The 24,268-nt window shown below is 45.5% G+C and overlaps 1 protein-coding gene across 17 annotated transcripts in view; it reads left to right on the forward strand.

The window, feature by feature from the left end:
• EEFSEC (eukaryotic elongation factor, selenocysteine-tRNA specific) overlaps positions 1-24,268 on the forward strand; it is a 284,050-nt gene that overhangs the window by 56,785 nt on the left and 202,997 nt on the right. For 2 of the 17 annotated variants that reach the window (XM_054680974.1, XM_016940175.3), the window contains exon 1: positions 7,345-7,462. The exons of 14 other annotated variants lie outside the window; for them this stretch is intronic. In XM_054680974.1, the coding sequence (XP_054536949.1) occupies positions 7,360-7,462 (103 nt within the window). In that variant the 5' untranslated portion in view covers positions 7,345-7,359. Of the gene's footprint in view, positions 1-7,344; positions 7,463-24,268 lie in introns of those variants that run through there. One more of the 17 variants, XM_063806208.1, reaches the window with a different exon arrangement.

Raw genomic sequence — 24,268 nt, forward strand, 5'->3', positions numbered from 1 at the left:
ACTGATTTTAGAGCCAGGTAAATCTGTGCATGACCCATGGCTTTGCCCCTCACATCTAGGATCTTGGTTTCCTTTTTGGACGGTGAAAAATTGTAAACCCCAACCTTAAGGATGATTGGGAAGGTTACTAGTGGTAGAGTGCTTGGGATAATTGTGGCACAGGGCAGAGCCCAGAGTCAGCAATGTTTATTTTAAGTTCCTTCTAGCTTCCCAATTACATCTCTGAATTTTTTTGGAGAAAGCTAGCCTCAGATTCAGCCGATTCCTACGGATTTCCCCTGGAATGAAAGAAGCCTTGATTCACATGTGTCATGACATTGAGCATTCTTGTGTTTGGTGGGAATTTTGGTATAGAAAATGCTGATTGCTGACCTTTTATATTCTGCAGAAAAGCTCCTTCTGTCAGGGTTCAGAGACTTAGGCATCAGGCCAGCTGGGCATCACTGGCATTTTTTCCTGCCCATTTCTGTCTGCTTTCTAGGCAGCAGAAATGAAAATGTCCTGCCAATCTGTTAGACTGACTTCGCCAACTGCCAAATGGCCTTGAAAGGAGTAGTGGGAAAGCCAGAGCTTGGTGGTCAGACATCCTCTGTCGCTTACTGGCTGTTTAAGCCTGGACAGTGGCATGTCCTTAAGTCTCTATGTTGTCATTTGCAAAACAGGGTTAATAATATCCATTTTGCAGAGTGTTTTGGAGGACTAGAGATCATAGAGAGCTGCCTTAGCCCAAGGTATACTATATGCTTAAAATATGGGTGCTATTGCCCTTAGTTGTTGTGTGTTAACCTCCTCTCACCTCTACAGAAATGTAGGAAGGCTATTTATTATTATTTTATTTATTTTAGAGACAGGGTCTTGCTCTGTTGTCCAGGCTGGAGTGTAGTGGCATGATCACAGCTCCTTGAAGCCTTGAACTCCTGGGTTCAAAGGATCCTCCCAACTCAGCCTCTTGAGTGGCTGGGACTACAGGTGTGAGCCACACCACCAAGCTCTAGGAAGGCTGTTATGAATATGAGGTATCTAGAGATAACATACTGTTACTTGACAATACAACATGTAAAAATTTAGACTGACCAAAAGAGAAATACATATACTTCTTTTTTTTTTTCTGGAGACAGAGTCTTGCTCTGTGATCTCAGTACAGTGGTGTGATCTCGGCTCACTGCAACCTCTGCCTCCCTGGTTCAAGTGATTCTCATGCCTCAGCCCCCCAAGTAGCTGGGACTACAGGTGCATGCCACTGTGCCCAGCTAATTTTTGTATTTTTTGTAGAGACTGGGTTTCACCATATTGCCCAGGATGGTCTCAAACTCCTGAGTTCAGGCAATTTGCCCACCTCAGCCTCCCAACATGCTAGGATTACAGGCGTGAGCCACCACACCTGGCAAGAAATACATATACTTCTTTTCTTTTCTTTTTTTTTTGAGACAGAGTCTCGCTGTGTTGCACAGGCTGGAGTGCAGTGGCATGATCTTGGCTCACTGCAAGCTCCGCCTCCCGGGTTCATGCCATTCTCCTGCCTCAGCCTCCTCAGTGGCTGGGACTACAGGTGCCCGCCACCACGCCCGACTACTTTTTTTTGTATTTTTAGTAGAGACAAGGTTTCACCATGTTAGCCAGGATAGTCTCGATCTCCTGACCTCATGATCTGCCTGCCTCGGCCTCCCAAAGTGCTGGCATTACAGGCGTGAGCCACTGCACCCAGCCAGAAATACATACACTTCTTAACACTCACAGAATGTTGGTGTGAAATGGGAGTTTGGAAACGTCTATGATTTCTTTGGAGGCTGTGGGAGCCCCTGGGAGGCTGGGGAGCTGCCCCAGCTCATATCTGGACAGGGGCTGACCCTCATCAGAGGTGTTCCTGCCACTGCCTTTAGTACCAGAGTGAACTTCATGTGTTACTCCTTAGAGACCAGCCACCATGCTTCTGCTGGCCTGTAAGCCTCTGGGCCTCTGCTTCACAGAAGTGCTCTGGTCTGGAAGGGCCCCAGAGGGCTCTTGTTGGACTCAGAGCCCTGCTTTTGATCTTCACCTCAGGAAAGCTGCTGGTACCTCTCCCTGATATTGAGTGCATAAAGTAATGGAGTGAGGGCCACCCAGGAGAAGGATTTAAAGCCGATTGAGCAGTCACATCCTAAGAACATTGGTTAAAAGCCCTATGTCGACATGGAGAAGATCTGGTTTAGAAACAGGGCTTTTGCTTTGGCCTTCTGTTCAATGTTTTTAAAAATGGCATTCGAGAGGAGTAAAAGCATGTTTGGAGGTATAGTTTCTACCCTCTTTGAGACAGCAGAATCAAAATTCAGATAGTCTCTGTGGGCTTGGACAGTGAGCCAAAGCCAACATGATGAAATGAAGCAAGCATAAACAGGACGAGTGTTGGGAGTTCAAGCTGGCCACCAGCCTCCCCAGGCAGTGATGGGCTGGCGCTGCCACATCAGCCAGCTCCTTCCAGGGCTGCCTTCCTGGGAGCATGGCAGCCACATCCCGGGGAGCAGCAGTCCTCTGCTAGCACACATCTGCAGCGCCAGTTTCCATCCTTGGTCTCATGTTTTAATAGCAAATCTGACAAATTCTCATTGACCCTCAGTGGGGGTTGGCTGCCCACCACACCTTCTGCATTGCCTCATGGGTGGTATTTCTCCCAAGGGAAGCCTTGGCTAGGGTGAGTGGGAGGGAGAGCAAGGACGCTAGGTCCGAGACCTGGGTTGTGGCAGTTGCTGCATTACTTACAGGCTGTGTGGCCTGGGCAAACCTTTCGTCTTCCGGATCTTAGGCTCCTCACCTGAAACATGAGATTGGTGATACCCCTGGTTGGTGATACCAGGTGAAGGGTCTGGGGAGCCTTAGCTGTGACAGGAAGAAAGTGCTTGGCATGTCCTTGGCATGTAGTTGGCGTAGTAGAAAATGCAGTCTAGCTGATTTGGAGGGTGTGGGTAAGCTGCTTAATCTCTATGAGCCTGTTTTCTTGTCTGTACCTGAAGAATTGACACTTCAGATACCTGGCCCAGTGCCATTCAAGACATGGTAGAGGTCACAGGCATGTAGGTCCTGAACGATCCAGAGGAAGAAGGGGCTCTGTAGCCCAGGAACTGCCTTACACAGTGCCAGGGCCCTTGGGGATGCTGAGCTCCTGCTTGTGGGGGAGTCAGGTGAAGCTGGGCAGGACCCAACAGGGTTGAGGTCATGTCTCACGGGGAGTGCCAGGCCATGTGAGGGAAGACCAGTGGACAGGCACATCAAGTTTTAAACTCACATACTTACTTTAATGTACGTTAGAAAAAAATCAAATAAGTAGTACATCAAATCTGTACTTTTTATGGAAGTTTTTGCTTTCTTTTTGGTTTTATAGTTTTAGTATTTAAAAAAAGTCAATTTAAAGGAAAATATTAAGTAAGTAATAAACCAGGCAAGACTCTCCAAGAATGTCAAAGTCACAAAAGAACTAACCTCCCTGCCCCAACCTCAGCCAAGTAAAGAGCAGGTGATGCTTCTAGATTAAAGGAAACTAAAGACAACAAATCTGGAAGATATAAAGAACACCTCTGAGAGACATAATGGGGACAATTGGGAGAAATTTGAATATAGGCAATAGATTAAGTAATATGGTATAAGTCAGTGTTAAATTTCTTGGGTAGGGGAATCTCCTAATTCTTAGAAGACAGATGGTAAGGGCTCCAGTGTCATTGTAACTGTAACCTGCTTTAAAATGGTTTGGGAATCCTTTTTATATATCAGCATTATATATATTCACATATATGTATATGGAAAGAGAACGAGAACATGCAGGAATGCACACAAATGTAGCATACTGCTAACAGCTGGCAGCAGTGAGGCGAGGGCTGTGCTGTGTTCAGTATTCTGTTCTTTCAGCTAATTTTGTAATGGTGGCCCAGGAATGATGAACATTTGAGAACCATTGTGCTGTGGGACTTTCCTTCAAGTCCTTTTGAAGTCCTTGCTGACTTTTCATTTCTGGAACATATCTTTAATTTTGTATTATAATTTGATAAGAAAAATTTTTGACCTAAGAAAAATCATTCAGTGACACATACTAATATAATGTAACTTGGTTAGAAAATATGATATGAGATCAAAAAATTCAGTTTTCTTAGTTATATAAAATGAGATGGCTAAATTGAAATTTTTGTCTCAATGAGGCAGAAATCATTGAGTAACCATTTGTGGCCACCAGTTAAGATATGTATTCTATAGAAAATGACCTAGTACAGGCCCAGAGGCCATCAGTTAACACTAGAATATTAATGATGTATGATAGGATTATAGAATTACCTGGGATCTCTTCATTTCCCAGAGGGAAACTGGAAATTATCTTGCTCTGTGCCACCTGAAAGCTATAAGGAAGGCTCTTTGAAGATGGTGGTGGGCAGCACTTACAGCTGCGATCTGGTGTTCCTCTGGGTGCACTGATACCAGCGAATGCTTTTCCTGAGGAGGAGGAGGTAACAGCAAAATCATGTAATATCAGAAACCTTTGTTGAAGATGGATGTGGGAAAGTTGAGGTGGCTGGTGAGGAGTTGAATTAGAAGACATAGTATTTCATTATTGTGGTTGTAATAATGTTGGTGAGATTATACACCAATATCCAGCCCTGAAGTGTAGTCTCTTCACCTCCTTGCCTTTCTGCCATGTTAATAGTACCTGGACCACACATTTGGGATCTCAATTATATTATGGCTCTCAGCAACCCTAATTGGTTCATGGATATATGTCTTATTTGAAGGTGATTGCATGCACTTGAATGTTAGGGGGTGAAGCTCCTTTTGTGTCTCTCTGCCTGCATTTAAGATGAGATTGAGCACACAGAGGCAACATGGCCTTCCCTGGGGGAAGGAACCTGGGTCTGAATTCAGAGGACTTGGGTTAGGATCCTGGCTCCACTCCCTAGTGTCTGTGTGACTTTGGATAAAATGATGATGATTATGACGGTGATGGCAGAAGTTAACTACTTCATAGGATCCTGTCTGTGAAGTAAGGGTAGTCATAGTGCACCTTGGACAGCGTCGATGGATCAGATGAGATGATGCACATGAGTAGTCAGTTCACTGGCATGGAACATGCTATAAAGCTATTAAAATAATGATGCTTGAGTTGAACTGCATTGTTAAAATATGGGCTAATACACTGTATTAGTCTATAATCTGTGGTTATAAAGGACAAAAATCCACCCCAAACTGATTCTTAAAACCAGGAAGTTTGTGAGGACTAGCTTTAAGCACAGCTGGATCCAGGGCCTCAAATAATGTTGTTAGGACACTGCCCCATTTTCCGGATTGCTTACCTCATGCTGGCTTAATTCTTAGGCCACCCGGCTCCTGTGAGATTGCAGAGCTGCCATCCATTCTGCTTGCTTTCTGCCAAGTTTGCCCCTCTCACAGAAAGAGATATTTCCTAGTTCAGCAAAAAGCACAGGAGAGACTGAGTGGCCAGCTCTAGGTCCCACGCCTATCCCTGGAGCTGGGACCACAGTTCCTACTGTCTAAACATTAGGGACTGAGAAGGGGAGAGAGGCGATCCTAAAGGGAAAGAGACCCTGTGCCAGTGGAGTGCTAGGTCTCCGTAACAATGGGGATGCATAGTTCTTGCATGGGTTTCCAAATCTCTCAGAGGAGGAGAATTTCTCATACATCACACAGCCCAGCAGATCCACCAGTCTTCATTTCAAACCAAGCATTCTGCTATTTTTCTTGCTCAGGAAACTGTTGATAAAAACTGTCCCATTTAGTTGAAACACTGCAAAAGTTATACAGAAAAATAAACAAATCGAGACTCGGGCCAGTTGTGGGATGGAGGAACATCAAAGCTTGGCCAGTCACCAAGCTCATTTTCCACTGGGGGGTGGTTTCGTGTCCACTAACCAGTCTGCAGATCTGGAGCTGCAGTTTAGGCTTGATTGGTTGTAGAAGCCGAAACTAGCTCAAGGTGGCTCTAGTAAAAGGATTTGTTGGGAGCAGCAGAGCTGTGCCTGGGCTGGGCATGCTAAGCCCAAGTTGGAGCAGGTGGCTGTCCATACCAGACAGCCACAGTGATGTCCCTGCTAGGCCTTCCACCTGCCTCAGCCACATTACCTGCCCACCCACCTGCCCCTCTGCCCCTCGACCAGCCCACTCAACGCCTGTACTGTCCTCTGATGGCTGCCCGTACATGGGGTGTCTGTCACACCCTTAGCCTCAGTGCCCAGCTCACTGGCCCTGTTTCCCAGTGAATTGCTTGCAAGAGCCTCAGGGGAGCCCTGTTGGCCCTGCTCACAGAGGTCACACAACATTGGTCAGTTTCTGACTAGAGCACTCTTGGGACAGATCTCCATGTGGTCCCCATAGTTGTGACTGATTGAAGGCAGTGGGCTATAGGTAGGACAGAATACTTTGGGAAGGGATGCAGGCAGGGACAGTCTTTGTTCCCTGGCTTTGGCAGTGATCCTGAAAACTTTTCAGATACTTGACCTCATAGATGGAGACTCTGGCTGCCTGGGCTGGACACGTACATATGTAGCTCAAGTATTCATATGTTAGTATTATAGTAGATAATAATTTTTATTATAAGTATTTATATTTATCATGAAGTACATTTTCTTATCCCAATTTTGGAAAATAACATAGAAAGAAGAAAATAAAAGTTACCCTTTAATCTCACCTCTGTAGATGCTAGTGATGAGAGCTGATAGCTTTTGCTTTGTGTGTCACCATTCTAAGGGCCTTCTATGCGTACTTGTTGATCCTTACAGCAATAGGGCGAGATAGGATGGAGAGTAATGTAATCCTCATCCCTCACTGTGGGACAGAGGTAAGGTCTGTGGTGGTAGTGATGGGGAGGGATGAAGGGACACCTAGCCTACACGGGGCTGCCATAAAGCCCTGGTTCAGTGTCACCCAAGGGTCCACCATGTGCTCACTGGTGGACATCCCAGGGTGAAATGGGGTTGGGTAGTAGTGGTGTCCTGTTCATTCACCTTAGGCTGCCATAGCAGAACCAAAGACAGGAAAGACAGGATCCTGCCTCCCTCAATCTCCCAGCAGAAGGGCTTAAGGACCTGTGACCCTTTAATGTGTTCACGTGCACCTTGGCCATTGGTTTGGCTCTCAGGACCCTAGGCCTAGACCCTCTGGGCCTGCTCCCTTCCCCAGGGCCTGCCTGAACATGTTCAAATTAATTTGACATGTTTGAATTAAAGGAATACACGAGCACCTGAGGCATAGCTCCCCGTGGTCCCCCACTGCCCATGTATATGACTTGCCTTGGCTGTGGTCTTCTTTTCCACACTTGCTGTGATTATTGTCTTGGGGACAGTCCTCAGGGGAAACCTCAGCATCATGGGGAGCAGGGAGGTGTGAGTCATGAGAAAGAGTCAAATATTAATTAGGGAACATCTTCTATATTTCAGGGTTTGTGCCTGGAACTATGCGAACATTTTTCCACTTGGCTGCACAACTCTTTCAGGTACATTTCATCATCCTAGCTTTATAGAAGAGGAAACAGGCTCAGGGGGTTAAGGGGTTTGCTCAAGGCCACACAGCAGGTCAGTGGAGAGTGTGCGTTGGAATCCAAGTAAATGGGTAAAGACCAAGAGACCACAGTGGATACATGTTTCTTTTCTTGGTTTTTCAAGTCCCCTTTTAAGGGGCTTTTTAACTAGCAGTGAGAGTACACAGAGGTGCTCTCCAAAGGGTTATACTCTTTGTGATTTAAGTAAGTTAAGTTAATAAGGGGAAAAATGAAAGAAAAAAGAGACAAACCACAACAAGTTTCATGTATAGGCCTCTTCAGTTGGCTCTGGCCCCTTCACAGACATAGACTGTAAGAACTACTCCGGAAACAGCTGGTAACAGGACACCGTACTTTCAGCCTTTCTTTCTTCATTGTTGCCAGAAAATAATCAGCTCTATATCTTAAGTGCTTGATAGAGTGGCCAGACACCAGCTGTAACTTAAAACAATTTTTGTCTTAGTTGCTTTAAGCAAACAGATGCGGCTAGCTTTCTGGGCCAAGCGCAGTGTCCATGTCTTAGAGTGGACTACTCAAGCTGCTCAACCGTCTTGATTTATGTTTAATTCTTGCTTTAGATGTGTCCATTCAGACATTCCTTTGGTATGTTTCCAGAGGCTTGGGTTTGGGGTTTGAAGGAGTGATTCTGGACTGGCCGTTGGTTTGCTTGTTCATTGTTTCGGCACTTAAGTGTGCTGCGTGTGTCAGGAGCAGGGACTCAGCCCTCCTGGAGCTGACGGGCTAGTAAAGAAGCTGGACAAGCAAGTGAATAAGAACAGAGCCTCCCCTACCCCAAAGGCAACCATTTGCAACTCTTAGCTTATTATTTTTATATAATCTTTACACCATGTTTATTGTGCTACTTTTTGTTTGGCTTTAGACATTATCTGTAGACTTCCTGCTAAGGAACATAAGAATTCTTCTCTTTCTTATGTCCTCCTTCAGTTAGGCATTCCCTCAGAACTTTCAGCACATGGTGGGGCACTGTGCTCTGTACATAATATCCAGCGCCTGCCGTCAGGAAGCTCACGGTGCAGTGGGGAGATGGACCTTGGAAGAGACCACGAGAGGAGGCTATGCCGAGGCCTGAGCAGAGGAGTGGACGTTCTGTGCTGGATGCCTCTGCTCGGCCTTTGCCTCCCTCTATGGCTGAGCGGACTCATTCAGGCAGTGTGCTTTGGTGCAGTGGTACCATTTCCCCAGTGCTATCCTGGCCCCAGCCACCTCATCTCCCATTGGAGTGATGGCAGCAACTGCCCTCTGGCCTCCCTGTTGCCATTCTGTCCTTTGATATACATTGTCCACACAGCACAGAGTGACCTTTTAAAACATCCATCAGGGTTATATCACTCCCCCACTTGAAAAACTGCCCTTGGCCTTCTGTTAACAGTAAAATACAATCCTGACTCCATACTGCAGCCTTCAAGGCTCCTGGTGACCCAGCCCACTCCTGTCACCCCCATTTGGCTTGCTGTCTGCAGCCACTTGGGTCTTCCTTCTCCCCCTCAGACCTGCTCCTCACTTGGGCCTTCTCCTTGCTGTTTCCCCATCCCTTTTATCTTCCAAGGGAACCTTCTTGACTACCCTTTTTAGAATAATATCCTCATCACCTCCCACCACTTTATCCCATAATCCTGTTTTATTTTCTGTGCAGCTTTTATCTCTCTGTACAAGCTATGCAGAAAATATTTATTCATTATCTGTATCTCACACTAGAATGTAAACTCCATGAGGACAGGGACCTTATTTGTTTTATTAAATGGCTGCATTCCCTTAGCATAGTGCTTGGCATGTAATAGACACTAGAAAAAAAAAAAAAAACTCTTGGCTAAATGAATATCGAAAGAGTGCCCATCTAGTGTGTCCCTGGGACCCAGTGCTACCCTACTGTCTGAAGTCATTAGTGAAAAAAATTATCCCTTTTATACTTAGAGTTGTGTCCAAGGAATACAGTATTGTTCCTAAATATCATGTATGAGCAGAAAGAATGAATAGCAGTAATAAAAATGGTTAACTCTTTGCATTTGCGGTGGCAGCTCTGTTCTCTGCACTTTAATACAGTAACAGATATTTCTGACCACAACTCCATGTGGTAGCACTACAAATCTAGTCCTAGTTATAGGATTACAACTCCTGGAGATGAGGGAACTGAGGGACAGAGAGAGTGAGTAACTTAACAAAGTCATTAGCTTCATAAGTGGTGGAGCAGAGACTTGAACCCAGTCATTCTGGCTCCAGAGTCTGTGCTCCCAAGCAAAGGTGCCTGAGTTCCTTTCAGGAAATATCTTTGGAGTTAAATGAATTGAACACTTTGCTTCTCTAGAGGTGGAACCAGGAATAATCTCAATTACTCCCACTCTTGAGTGCTCCGTCATGGTGTTTATGTGGCTGTTCATTGTGGACAGTGCCATCACTGATACCAAAGCCCCAGCACACGTAGAGACCATAAGGTGTCTTTACTGTCAAATGATGGGGCTTCACAGAGAGAGTCACAAGAAACAAGAGACAACACAACACACTCTCAGAGGTGCGGCTGGCCAGCTTCCCCCCATTCCCTGGTGAAGTATGGCTATGGATGCTACCCGCCATGCAGTCTGAGGATTCCTCCACATGCAAGAAGCCTCCTGTGCCAGTCCCATAGAGATGTTATGCCCTTCTGCTCCCCACTTCTAACTCACTGTTCTAAGGCCCTGACTATGTGCCTGCCTGAGGGAACCAGTACAGAATGATGCCAGCCTGTCCCTGAATGTGTGCTGTCAGATCAGGCGAGAAAGGGCCAACCTCCCGGGAGTATCCTGCAACAGACCCGGCTTCAAGCCTGTGTTTCCTCTTCAGTGCTGTATGTGCATTGCTGCCAGTTCTTATGCTATCCCTGTGGCTGGGCGGTGGGACAGATGAGTAGCCCCAGATGGCACAGCTGGCAGTGCCAGGGTTCAAGTCCAAGTCTTTTTGATATGGAGTCTACAACACAACTCTGTTTATATTTCTCTGTTCACCAAAGTGAATTCTCGTTACTCTCAGTACATTTGGTTTCCATCAGTGTTTTGAGTGCTGAAAATAACATGATAGTGCATGTCCCTCACAGGAGAACTTCAGAAACATCACAGGTGTGCCACACTTGCACCTTGCAATTTACCATGTTCTTTCAGACTTCCAGTTAACATGGTGGGCCATGCTGCTGCTGGAAGCCTTGTGTCCCAAACACATTGAAATGCTGGATAAAGTGAGGAAACACTAAGAGAAGAAAAAATATGCAGCCAGGTGGAGAAGCAAGAAAGGAGCATCTTCAAGAGCTAGACTAGAAAAGGAGGTCAAATTCTCAGCAGGGAATATGAATGGAAGCCAGTTAGTTCCAGGGGTATACAGATTGGAGATGTGAGGTTCACCTGGTAAATTAAGAAAAAAGACAAGAAGTTGCCTGTAACTGGTGGAGATTAAATTGCTTGCTTTGCGAGGTGAGCTGAGAAAGTTTCCTTCACCCAGGAGAGGACAGAATTCCTGAGATTGCATGGATTCAGATGCAGGCCTCATATCTGCATCACTGGTGCTAATGGAAATCCTCAGCCAAGAAATTAACATAGAAACTGGTGACTCCTTATGGCCCTGGGCTGCCGTAGCCCCTGATCTCCCTATGGGGGTGCCTTTACAGTTGCACACATGTGCAAGCCCCCACAGAAAACAACGTTTGCTGAAGAGGAGTTTACAGACAAAATTACAAGGCATACAGGGAAAATTACCACCATGAGAAAGAGAATCTATGGATTCTCAAGTGGGAAAACTCAGATCCTGGAAACTAGAAACCATAAAACAATCTGAAAGAGAATTTAAAATAAGAATATTTGAAATGTAAATAAAGGAATAGAAATTATAGCAAGATTAGGACATTATGAAAAAAGGGTAGATAAATTTGAAAACAAACCAAAAAGAAATTCTAAGTATTAAAAATGTATTAAAAATGCAGTCATTGCCATGTGCTTTCAGATTAATTATCTTATTAATGCTTCATGGAAGTTAGGGTAGGTAGTTTTATTCTTCGTGTGTTTTTTCAAAGTTTTTTTTTTTTTTTTTTTTTGAGACAGAATCTCACTCTGTCACCCAGGCTGGAGTGCAGTGGCACGATCTCAGCTCACTGCAACCTCCCCCTCCGGGGTTCAAGCTATTCTCATGCCCCAGCCTCCCCAGTAGCTGGGATTACAGGTGCACACCACTCCAGCCAGCTAATTTTTGTATATTAGTAGAGATGGGGTTTCGCCATGTTGGCCACGCTGGCTCGAACTCCTGACCTCAGATGATCTGCCTGCCTCAGCTTCCCAAAGGGCTGGGATTACAGATGTGAGCCACTGCGCCCAGCTTAAAGTATTTTTTTTTTACTATAGAAGTACTCATGTATGTTGAAAATCTGGAAAATAGAGCAAATTATAGGAAAGAAATAAGAATAATTTGTTAACCTGTTACTCGGGTTAACTATTTTGGCATTTTTTTCCTAGTAGGGATTCTACTGGGTATAAAATTTTAGATCCTTATTTAAGCAAAGTTTTGAACCATGAGCCTTCTTCTATACCATAATTATATTTTCTCTGAAAACATGTTTAATGGCTCTGTATTATTTTATTGTCCTGCTCTACCATACTTTATCTGTCTACTCTTGATGAATGTATGCACTGTGTACAATATTACATACTTTAACCACAACATGTTGAACATTTGTTTGCATTTCAGATTATTCTTTAGATTATTCTTTAGAGCAGATTACCAAAAATGAGATGGCTTGATTTATGGGTGGGGCCTTATATTCTGTAAAGGAAGGAAGGGACAGGAATATATGAACATTTTTTAGCTGTATTATATATAATAAAGAATTTGTCTGGTCTTTGTCCCAGGTTCCTGGAGCTTCTAAAACCCTTGGAATTTCCAGAGTGATAACTGTGTCTCTGTTACTCATGGTGGGCCCTTGGGGCACAGCTGAGTTTATGCTAAGGAGATGACTCAAGATGGGGACTGGTCATGCCTGAAAGACCAACCATGTCATTAGAGGGTTAGGCCTATGGGCCATATGATATCAGGCTGACCTCCTGACCTCTGGGGAGCTGGAAATTTAGTTCAGTCTCATGGCTAGTAATTCAATCAGTCATACCTATGTAATGAAACCCCAGTAAAAACTCTGGACACTGAGGTTCAGGGAGCTTCCTGATTGGTAAACACATTGATATGCCCAGAGGGTGATTTTCCCTGACTGCACAGGGAGAGGGCACCAAAGCTCTGAATCTAGGGCCCTTCCAGGCTTCACCCCATGTGTCTCTTCATTTGGCTGGTCCTGATTCTTACCCTTATAATAAAACTGTAATCCTAAGAATAGTGCTTTCATGAATTCTGTGAGTTGTTCTAGTTAATTATCTAACCTGAGGAGGTCATGGAAACCCTCTGGATTTGCAGCCAGCTTGTCAGAAGTGTGGGTGGCCTAGGGACCCCTGAACTGGTGGCTGGTATCTGAAGTGAAAGCAGTCTTGCTGGGGACTGTACCCTTAAGCTATGGAGTCTGACCATTGACTTTAGGTGGTTTGTGTCACTATTGAATTATGGTATACAACTTGTGATACATATTTCCAATTGTGTTATAAAGTTTATGTACAAAATTACAAAAGAGTGTACCTTTAAGTAACATTGACACCACTGGGCTTCAGTATCCTTATGTATGAAATGGGAAATTTAGTGACAACAACACAGAAATGTTGTATGATCGTCTTCGTAAAGTGCCTTGGACCAGCACCTGGTGCATAAAAAGCAGTCATAGGATGTCCGTGAGCATGTGCCCATGTGCGTGCATGTTGTGTGAGCACTGCAGGAAAACCAGAAAACAAGCGAAGAAAACAGGAAAAGAAGAAATCATTTGAAATGACATCAAAGATATAAAAACGGGATATTTTGTATTTTGAAAACCTCATTGTTTAAATAGGTTGGCTTATCCCTTTTACATTTATTATTATATATTTGGTCTTTTGTCATCATGTTCCATTTAAAAAAAAAAAACATTTTCTATTCTTTCCTGCTCTTTTTGTTATTTTCTATGAGATCTTCTGTTTCTCATTCTCTTTTCATTTGTGCAGGTCTACAGTTTTTTTGTTTTTACATTAGAGCTAAAAATGGTTCTACAAAGGGTTACTTTTAAATCTTAAATGAACCTGCTTAAGCCTGGATTTCCCAAGCTATCACCTTGAGAAATGAAGCACCACTCTGTGACACCTCTCCTCCTGTTTTTGGTAGTTCTGCTTCAGGATTTTTTTTAGTTGGCATTAGTGAAATAATTTTCATAGAATGTATTTCTTCTTTCAAGAATGATAGTAAATGTAATTGGTGTATAAGAGGCCCATCATTTTAATGGAAGAATAAACGTCACAGTTCTCCAGACTTAATTCTGTATTCAAATGGTTCCTGTGGTCACCCTTGGGTCTTTTCATGCATGCATCCTTATCCCCAGGTTCTCACTTAACATTTATCATGTTCCTATTAGATCTGCCTTCAAGGAGGTTTTATGTGAAAAGTGAAAGGTTTCAAACATACTCAGGACAAAGAGAACAAACCTTCATGTACCCATCAGGCAGACTGAACAGTTACTAAGATTTCACCGTGCTTGTTTCATCTCTCTCTCCCCTGCTTTTCTTGCTGAAGTATTTTTAAACAAATTTATGAGATCTTGAGTCATTTTACCCCTGAATACTTATGTATATATCTTTAAAAAATATAGACATTTTCTTGCATAAATCAATGTCATTAGCACAGCTAATAATAACTATTCTTTGGTATCCAGTACCCTATCTATATTTAGAATTTTCTTGAAAAATGTTCTTCAAATATGGTTCCCTACCTCCTCCCTCCACAAAAGGATATAAGAACATATACATCCCCAAGTCCTTCATGTCGATGAGGAGCCCGAGGCTCAGAGAGGTAGATTGGCTTCCTCAGGTCAGACCCTAGTATTGGGATTTGAATCCACACCCCTCTTAGTGAGCTTTATATTTTATGTACTACACCTGGCTGCCCAGGTATGGTTACCCCGAGTAGGGCGAAGCATGTAACCTCAACCTCAAGTTTCGCCCAAGATGTAGGGGCTGAAGCAGACAGGAAGATGAGCACTGCTCCAGGAAGCCTCCCACCAGTGCAGAAGAGCTCTTTTCTGGAAGACAGGGCTGGATGCCACAGTGAGGCAAGTCCAGCCCCAGCCCTGGGTCAGTGTCTTTTTTTGGTTTTGTGTCTATTCTTAAGGAGGTGCTTCTGGTACACAGGCAGTGCCAAGGCCCCCTACAATGAAGCTACATGGCTACAGGGAGTTCTGAAGGTTATAGAAGACTATACAGCCTTTGGGATCTTAGCTCTGCCATGCACTCGCTGTGTGTTTTGAGCCTGTGACTTGACCTCTCTGACTGAGTTTCCACCTTTGGAAGATGGAATTAGAGTGCTTACTTTGCAGGGTTGTTGTGAAGATAATGTGAATGCAGATGTAAGCATCCCCAGCACCGTGCCTGGCACGTAGTAGCTGTTTATAAATGCAAATATAATGTTGTCTTTATCTGCCAGGGAGGAGGACAGAGCACCAGCCACCTCTCCATCTCTACTGCACTGTCCCCTGGCCCCAAGACCTCTTCTGCATCCTCTTCCTCTCTCCTCTGGTCTGGATGGTTAGGCACCCAGGCTTTATGGGGCAGGGCATTGGAGCTGAGAGGACACCAGCTCTGAGCACCTGCAGGTTTTGGAGAGAAGGAAAGGACACTGCCAAGCACTTGCTCAGTGTCCTGTCACTCCTCAGGTGGTCTGGTTTCGTGCTGCTTTACAGACCAAAGTGCTGGGCACAGAAGCAGATGTGTCTTATTGTCTTCTCAGAGTGTTACCAATTATTTCTAGTTTCAGTTGAAGAGACTCAGTTCATTGACGCAAGAGATTGACTCTCAGGATATGCCGGAGAACAGAGCCCCAATAAGAATCGGGGCAGGAGCTCAGGGGCTGTGGAAACACTCGTTGCCAGCAAGTGTGCTGAGAACACAAAGGAAATGCTTGTGATCCTTTTTAGAGTGACTAGGAGTAAACATTTATTTCACCTTGAAGGAAATGAATGTTTCAGGAAGAGGCCCAGGAGCTTGACGAAGCTAGACAGCCCATGCCGTAAGCCACATAAAGGAGGACATCAGAACCAATTGGGTTAGAGAGGGCCTAATAAATTGTGTCCCTCACAAGGACCCAGCATTTTCTGTTCCTTGGGTGGGCCACATGTGCTCTTGAGAAGATTGGGAACAGCTGTACTGAGTTGTTGCCATTGAGTCATATCTGGTCCAGGGGCCAGCAGTTGGCGCCTCTGGTCATTCCGTCCTTTTCTAACAAAGCTCGAGGTGATCTGGCCATCTCCCCAAAGATCCCGGGGAAGTGCATGCTCAGCATCCTCCGTGCAGCACTGGCAGCTGGGGCTTCCGTAGCCCCCTGCTGTGTCCTGTGCCCTGAATGGCCCCTTCCCTTAGCTTTCCGGCCTGCTCCCTCCCTCCAGTTGCTAAATTCCCCTCTTCTATGCTTGCTTAGCAGAAACTTCTCATTTAACTTTTACATACTTCACTGTGTTGATGTTGTCTGTATGTGTGTGTGTGTTTCCCCCAGAAGACTCTGAAGCTTCTCGAGGGCAGGGACTGGGTTGGATTAATTTCTGAGGTTCAGAACCCAGCCTAGGGACAGCCATACAGAATGGAACAGAAGCAAACTTTTATTTCTGTGCCCAGATATGGTGGTGCACAGAGGGTTGTGTGGTGCACAGAGGGTAGCTGGTTTTGCAGGTACAGTATCAGGCATCTTGAGAAATTAATAGTGGGGAAGGAGAGCCCACTAAGGTGGGAATGCTTGCCTGGGACACCAGCCTGGCCTGCCTGTCGCCTCCACCAGGGGGCCCCCCTGCCCCTGGCCCCTCTCGGGCCATTGCATCCTGTCCCTCTGGTTGCTTGCTTGGGGCTTGCAGGACATGGTGGACTCTGCAGGCTGCTTCACAGTGCAGTGTGTTCCTGCTGCTCCTTCTGAAATGTGACCTACCATGCCTTCTTCAGTTCCTCTGTCTCCGTCCAGAAAAATGTCTAATTGTATCTTGAATTCATTTACATTGCTTGTTTCAATGGCCTCACTTGGCAGCTGAGCCCATATGCTAATTCCACCCTTTTCATGAAGGAATTCTGCTGATTTTACTTACTTTTTGTGACAGATTCCTCCCCCTATCCCCCCGCTCCGTTCTTCTTTTTTTGGTCTCCTGCTCTCCCAGTAAACAATTTCTTAGGTCCACTCTCGCAGGCTCTGTGACCCAGTGCCCTCAGGACACTTCATGGGGTGAAGCTCCTGATGGGTTTGAGTCAGGGCCCTGAGCATTGGCCCAAGCCCTTCCAGCACCTTCAGCTTAGGGTTAGTCAAGAATGTCCTGCCTTGGTTTCTTTGCTTCAGAGGAAGGGCTCTCTGTGGCTTGGGGACCCATTTCTACAAGGGTCTAAGACAACTGTTGTTTTTTGGAACCCATAGTGTAAGAGTTGGTGAGAGCGGCATTGCCTCAGGGGCCTTGTGAGGACAGACCCTGCTTCCATGATAGGGGAGGAGGAGTCTGGGTCCGGGGGTGACTTGAGCCGGAGCTCAGTCCCAGTGCTTGCCTTTGCTGCCAGTGGGGCCTTGGATGAGAGTTCCTTGACCTCTCTGAGTCTCACTCTCTTAATCTGTAAAGCGGATATCTGAGGGCCCATCCTCCCCTCATTCAGATTACTGGGGTCTTCTCCAAGTGGATGCAGTCCTTGCAGCCCCTGAGTCCTCTCTCTATTGGCCCTGGGCCACCGGATCTTCACAGCATTTGATTTTGTCTTGGCACAGCCGCTTCAGTTGTTCAACTTTTCTCCCCTTTTTTCTGTTTCTAAACAAGCATACATAACCTTTTTAAGTGTTACTAGGATGCCACCACTGAGGACTAGAGAAGAGTTGATTAATTGTTGCTGGAGGGGGTGTTCTAAGTAATTGAACAGGCCCGGTCATCTCTGACCTCTCAGTGCTTTTCATTCACTTCATACATATTTGTTGAGCACCTATTCTCTGCTGCCGTGTGCAAGGGATTCTGTGGGATAAGGTGGCCCAGGTCCCTGTCCCAGTGGGTGAAGCTGCAGAGGAGCTTGGAGTCACAAACAGCACTATCCTAGGGCAACAGGGATTGTGGGGCTCTGAGGAGGGGCTGTCACCTCCAGATGAGAGGGAGCCTGGAAAATACCTGGGAGGTGACATCTAGCCAAAATTTGAAGGCTGGGTTGCCAGAGAAAGGACAAGGTGGGAAGAATGCTCCAGGCACATGTGCATGGGCCACGGTCCTGGGGTGATAGAGAGCATGGCTGAGTGAGGAGCTGAAGCATGGAGTACGAGGAGATGGGGGTGGTGGGTGTGAGGCTGTCAGGTGGTGCAGGTAGGGGCCCAACCACACTGCCCTTCTTGTTCCTTGCCCAGGGAGGAGGGTCAGGGTTGGGGAGTCAGTCTCTGACCTTGACCTCCTGTGACCCTCACTCTCTTCTCCACAGAGGGCAACATAGCACTACTAGATACCAGGTCCCCGGCCTGAGTGGGGTCTGATCCTGTCCTTCCACTTACCTGACAATTTGGCCTTGGGCAAGCAGGCAATGCAAACTCTCTGTGCCTTGATGTGATCATCTGCAAAATGGGGGTGTTGGTAATAGTACCTGTATCCTAGGACTGAGTTCAATGAGCTGATGTATGCAATGCACTTAGAACGGAGCCTAGTTATAGTGAACACTACATTAAATGTCACCTATAAAAACAGTGCTCATTTCTTGTGGAAAGGGCTTGGTAAGAATAACTTCTGTCCCAGAGGAAATTCCAGCCTGGTGTCTCTGAGGTTTTCCTGCTTCATGATCCAGGGAAATAATTGTCTTAGGTTATTCCTGGGCTTTCTACCTCCTGGGGCTATATTGAGACTCAGTATGAAAACCTACGTTTGAAATTCTAGGGAAAATCCCCACTAGAGAGAAAATAATGTCAGAAACTGTTTGGAGCTTTCACATGCATTAACTCCTTCAGTCCTCCTAACAGTCTACGAAGTAGGCCCTGTTTTTACACAGCATATGTATACTGTGGCTATGATACTAGGTGTGGGGCCTCGGTCCAGAGTGTTGGGGAGCGAGTGTTTGGCAGCCTCTGCACGGCCTTTTCATCAGCTTTGGAAGAAGCCAAGGCCAGAGAGCGAAGTGCTCTCCCGACGTGGCCCCACTGGAGGGGCAAGGGCTGAGTGAGATTCGTCTGCTCTCATTTGGACCCCAGAGAGCCCATTGTCCTTTCCTCCAGGATGACCCTCCTGGCATCCACCTTCCCCACCCCCACCAAGGGCAAAACATGTCTCATGGGAGAAAGAAGGAGTGGGCTGTCAAATCTGCCCTACCCCAGGCATAGCGGACTGATTCCTGAGTGCTTTTCTGACTCCAATAGTTACAGGCCTAAAAGGCTAGATGTTTATTCTGTTTCTTCGAACTTTCCTTTCTAGCGAAAACTCCAGAGTTCTCACACTAGGGAGCTACAGGCCAGTCTTGGCCCATGGACATGTTTTGTTTGGGCCATGCTGTTTAAACATTTTTTTCAATTGGTTGTCAACATTTAAACATTGGCGAATTTCATATAATATTCCAGATTTTTGGCATCTCTTAAAAAATCAGAGGATCTGGCAACTTGAGGCCTACATTCCTGTCTGGCCATGGTGTACTGGAGCTGAGGAGAAACGGTCCCCTCCAAATGGGGTGCGGGAGTTTCTGTTCCCTTTGGTCTCACACCTTGACTTATGCCTAGCCCATGTTGCTCATGTGAGGTGCCCACCAGCCCTGGAGGGTTTCCTTTCCTTTCCTTTTCCTTTCGTTCTCTTTCTTTTATTTTTTCTTTCTTTATCTCTCTTTTTCTTTTCTTTTCTTTTTTCTTTTCCTTTCTTTCCTTTCCTTTTCTTTCTCGCCCACTTTCTTTCATTCTTTCGTTTTTTCATTCATTCATTCTTTCTCTCCCTCCCTCCCTCCCTCCCTTCCTTCCCTTTATTTTCTTTCGAGACAAGATCGTGCTCTGTGGCCCAGGCTGGAATACAGTGGCACGATCATAGCTCACTGCAACCTTGAACTCCTAGGCTGAAGCCATCCTCTCCTTCAACCTTCAGAGTAGCCAGGACTACAGGCATGTGCCACTGCACCTGGCTGATTTTTGTTTTTTAAATTTGTTTATAAAGTTGGAGGTCTCACTATGTTGCCCAGACTGGTCTCAAACTCTTGGCCTCAAGCCATCCTCCCTCCTCAGCCTCCCAAATTGCTGAGATTACAGGTGTTAGCCACTGTACTTGGCCACTGGAGGCTTTTATATTTGGGACAACTGCTCTCCACTTTCTTTACTTTAGGACAGGCCTTTGTGAATGATAGCATTTGTTAGGGAGAATGGGAACTCAGGCTCAAGAGCACTCATAATGATCACTTTCATGATGAAGCACCTGCTGTCTTCCAGACCCAAGTGAGGTTGGTTAGCAAGTACCCATGAGCCTCACACTGCTCTGTTTATAGTATATGATCCCCATTTTACAGGTAGGAGAGACTGAGGCTCAAATAGGTAAGGGCCTTTAGACAGGTCTCACTTAGCATGCAGATTGGGAAAGTTGAAGTAGAATCCAGAATGTTCCCTCAAAGTCTGTCTGTCTCCCCACACACCTTGCCCTCACTCTCAAGGTGGCCCATGCATCAGTAGGCATGCCCTGAAATCTAGAGATGGAGGACTCCAGGAAGTTTCCTTCACAGTTTCCCTTGGAGATCACTGGGTGCTCTCCAAGAGAAATCCTCTTTGGTGACCTTCAGGTAGGTGGCCGGTGGAACTAATTTATGTTGCCTCAGATCAGGCAGAGCCAGCATTGGCTCCTGGCTCCACCACATTCTAGCTATAGGACTGCACTGTCCCCCTACTCCTCTCCTCCCCTCCATCCCCTCTCTCCTGTCTTCCCTCGCCTCCTCCCCCTCACTCATTTTAGTGAGCCCTCATTGTGGACTGGGCTCTGTGTCTAACTTTCCAAGCCTCAGATTTCTCATACCTGGATGGGTTGTTGCTTGGCACTGTGGCCAGCCCAATCGAGACCTTGATAATTGGTAGCCATTGTTATGAATGATGAGGCTTTCCACTCATTTTCACAATGGAAATCACATTGACAGGACCCCAGAGTTACAGAATTTTTGTGAAAAATATTGACTTTAAAAAATAGCCTTTTCCCTAAGGGCACCTTGTGGGAAGAGCTGAGATGACACTGAATTGCACAGATCTTTGTAACTCTGGCTCTCCCGTCTCATGGATCAGGTACCTTCTTTGTTCTAAGCAGTCTGCTAGGCACATCACATACCTTTCTAAAAGGTTAGTAATGGTTTCATCTCCATATGATAGATGAAGAAACAGGCCTGGAAAGCCCAGGCATTTTGTGAAAGATCATACTGCTGGTATGTGGAGCAGGGGCTCCAACTCAGGCTGGCCCTCCCCAGGGATTGTGCCCTGAGCCCTTTCCTGTGGGGCCTGATTCCCAACCCTGCCCCAGGATCCAAGGTGGACTCAGTGTCCATGTCATGTAACAAAAGAGTCAGGGGTTCTCGGTGCCCTGTTAGGGCCTGTTGTTCCTGGTTGGTTGGCAAGTCTGAGTGTTTATTCAGCACTGCTGGGAAAGCTCCCTGGCTTAATTCTGAGATTCCAAGCCATCCTGTCGTATCTCCCCCCACTCCCCCAGCTGAGAGAACTGGGAGAGACACGAGGACACACAGGGCAGGGGCTCTTCCCTGGGTGAGGTTTGTGTTTGGATTTCAGGCATCGCTGATGGTGAAGTGTGCTTAGGGTTTTCTTTGTAATTCACATTCCTGTGTCTACCTCTTACTGTTTTGTCCAAAAATTCTTGTATCCATATTTGGTGATTTGTCTCTCTGTTCCCACCCCCACCCCCAAGCCCCTCAAGGTGTCTGCCAAAATCCTGTATAACTCATATCATCTCCCAAGCTGTTATAGTATATGAGGGCAAAGGATAATTTAGTTATTTTTGACTAAAGATTCGGAGGAAAAGTTAAAAAGTTGGGCAGGGGGTGGGGGGAAGTTTTCATACTCACTGCATGAAATAGACAATATTTCCTGAAACAGGAGATACGAACCTCAAAGAATTTAAAATAAAACATTCATTTTATTATTTTTTTAAAGAAGGAAAACGAGGGGAAAAAAGTAGAATAGTCAGTCTTTTTATCCTAAGTACAGATGAAATTGATTAAACCTTAAAGACTGGCCTCCGCACACCCGGTTTATTAATTGAAGAATTTCCTCTTACCCGGAATGGGAAGTTCACATTAAAATCGAGCTTGCCCTGAGTGGTAGTGACACTTGAGAACTGAACATTTTCCACAATCCTATTTTCTCTTCAGTGCTAGAGGAAATCCTAAAATGGTTAAAATGGGGGGAAGGGGACTGAGGCGGGAGAGAACAGAAACTGTACATTTTAAGGAAGCCTTCTTTCATTTCCTTGTAAAGCATGAAATCAAATTATAGCTTATGGGCCACAATTATTTTATTTCTACATTTCAAATTCCGTTTTCTGCTCTTTTTCACTCCTCTTGAACAGGAGTTGTACTGTTGTGCAAAGTCAGCTAAAAAGATTACCCTAGATAGACTAAGACACGGTAGCTTAAAGAAGCAAAAAGGCAAAACTCCCTGGTTAGGTTGGGAGCCCTGTGGCCTTACAGAGCCCTCATGTCTGCTTCCATCTGGAAAGGCAACGTAAGCAGCCATCACCCCCCGGACTCCTTGGCCCTGACAGGAGCTTGGAAACCTCCACTCTTCGTGTGTCTTCCTGTATGAGGCTGACTCTGCCTCTTGTCCTCTCAGTGATCAGTGTCTACTTCATTGCCTCCCTAGGGGTGGGCCGCTCCTGGCTGACGATAAGCTGATGCCTGGCGCATCATTAATGCTCTGGCTTAGCAGGACTGAAGGTCATGCATTTTCCAGTTTTCTTCCAGTCCCTGGATTTAGTGCCAGCACACCTTTCCCTACCTCTCACTGACCCCTTTTCGGCAGAGTGAGTTCCAGGCTCAGTGCTTCAGCAGGCCATGTTATCCAGTTAACATCTAATAATGTTTTATTTATCTTTACAGTTAATTTCTCCTTAACGCAAATTTAAGAGTGTTGTACTTATGGTCATGTAAAGTTGTTTTTAATATAAGTGCATTTGAATTTTAAAAAATGATGTGATTTAAACATACATGTGAGTAAATAATAGTAGAGGTAGTATCCATGGGCCTGGCAGAAATCATGAAGGTGGCTCATGGATGGAGAACCCTGGCTTAATTCATACTTCTTCCCTGATGTGGATCAGCTGTTTTGAAAACTTCTAGCCAAAGAGCTCTTTAATCATGTCTCCAGTTATCCATCCACATCTTTACCAGCCCTTGCTCTCAGGAAGTTCTCTTACAGATCTACCTGAGCTCCCTCATGCTTCTGTTGAAGATCACTTTATTTTGTATTTTCATTAGATAGGGAACATCCTACATTAGATAGGTCCCTACCTCTGACCTTGAGCATCTCCTTAACTTCCTCTTCCCTCAGCCTCATGGTGGGCATGCAGGCTCTTAGACTCTGGCAGACAGGCGATATTGCTTAGTATCATGGTACAAGTTCTCCTGTTGAGTTGGAGGTTTGGGTTCTAATCCAGTCCTCCAGTTTGTTAGCTGTGTGACTGAGGGCAAGTCACTTCAGATCCTTCAAATCTCTTCAAGTCTCAGCTTCTGCACCTGTGTGTGTGAATAATAATAAATGTTTCCTTCCTGGGCTATTAAGATTAATTGAAATAATGTGCCTGGTGCATTCTTAAGCATGCAATATGTGTTCATTCTCTTTCTTCCTTTCCCCGATTCCCTGACCTGTAGTCATCTTTTTATTTATTTATTTATTTATTTATTTATTTAATTTATTTATTTTGAGACAGAGTCTTGCTCTGTCGCCCAGGCTGGAGTGCAGTGGTGTGATCTTGGCTCACTGCAACCTCCGCCTCCCGGGTTCAAGCAATTCTCGTGCCTCAGCCTCCTGAGTAGCTGGGATTACAGGCACGCACCACCATGCCTAGCTAATTATTGTATTTTTAGTAGAGATGGCATTTCATCATGTTGGCCAGGCCAGTGTTGAACTCCTGACCTCAAGTGACCCTCCCACCTCGGCCTCCCAAAATGTTGGGATTACAGGCATGAGCCACCGCTCCCAGCCCATTTTTTTCATTTTTAAGCTTTTTATTTCAAAGTCATTTCAAACTTAGAGAAAGGCTCTAAGAATAGTACATAGGACTCCCGTATGCCCATCACCCTTGAGTCATCTTTGTGACCATCCTTGCATACGACAGCATGGTTTGGGTACAGCCAGACAGAGACTTAGGAGTTGCTCTCTAGCAAGGCTGACTGTGGTGCGAGGACATTTCCATGGATTCCTCCACTGGTCTTGCAGAAGGCTGAAACCTCATTAACAGAAAATCTTTATGACCACTAAGCAGACATAACTGGGTGTCTTCTCTCTGCTACCCTCCCACCCTGCCTTAGGTGGATTGTCTAACTTGTAGATCAAAGCTAGCCTCTTGACAAGTTTCCTAATAGGACAGGTACATACCTAGAGTTGTGTCTGAGATGACTTGATGTGTGCACAGATATGGTGTTAAGGGACGTCGATCCCAGTGAGAAAGTTATTCCC

The sequence above is a fragment of the Pan troglodytes genome, chromosome 2 (assembly GCF_028858775.2).
Source record: "Pan troglodytes isolate AG18354 chromosome 2, NHGRI_mPanTro3-v2.0_pri, whole genome shotgun sequence".
In the NCBI taxonomy this organism is placed as follows: Eukaryota; Metazoa; Chordata; class Mammalia; order Primates; family Hominidae; genus Pan; species Pan troglodytes.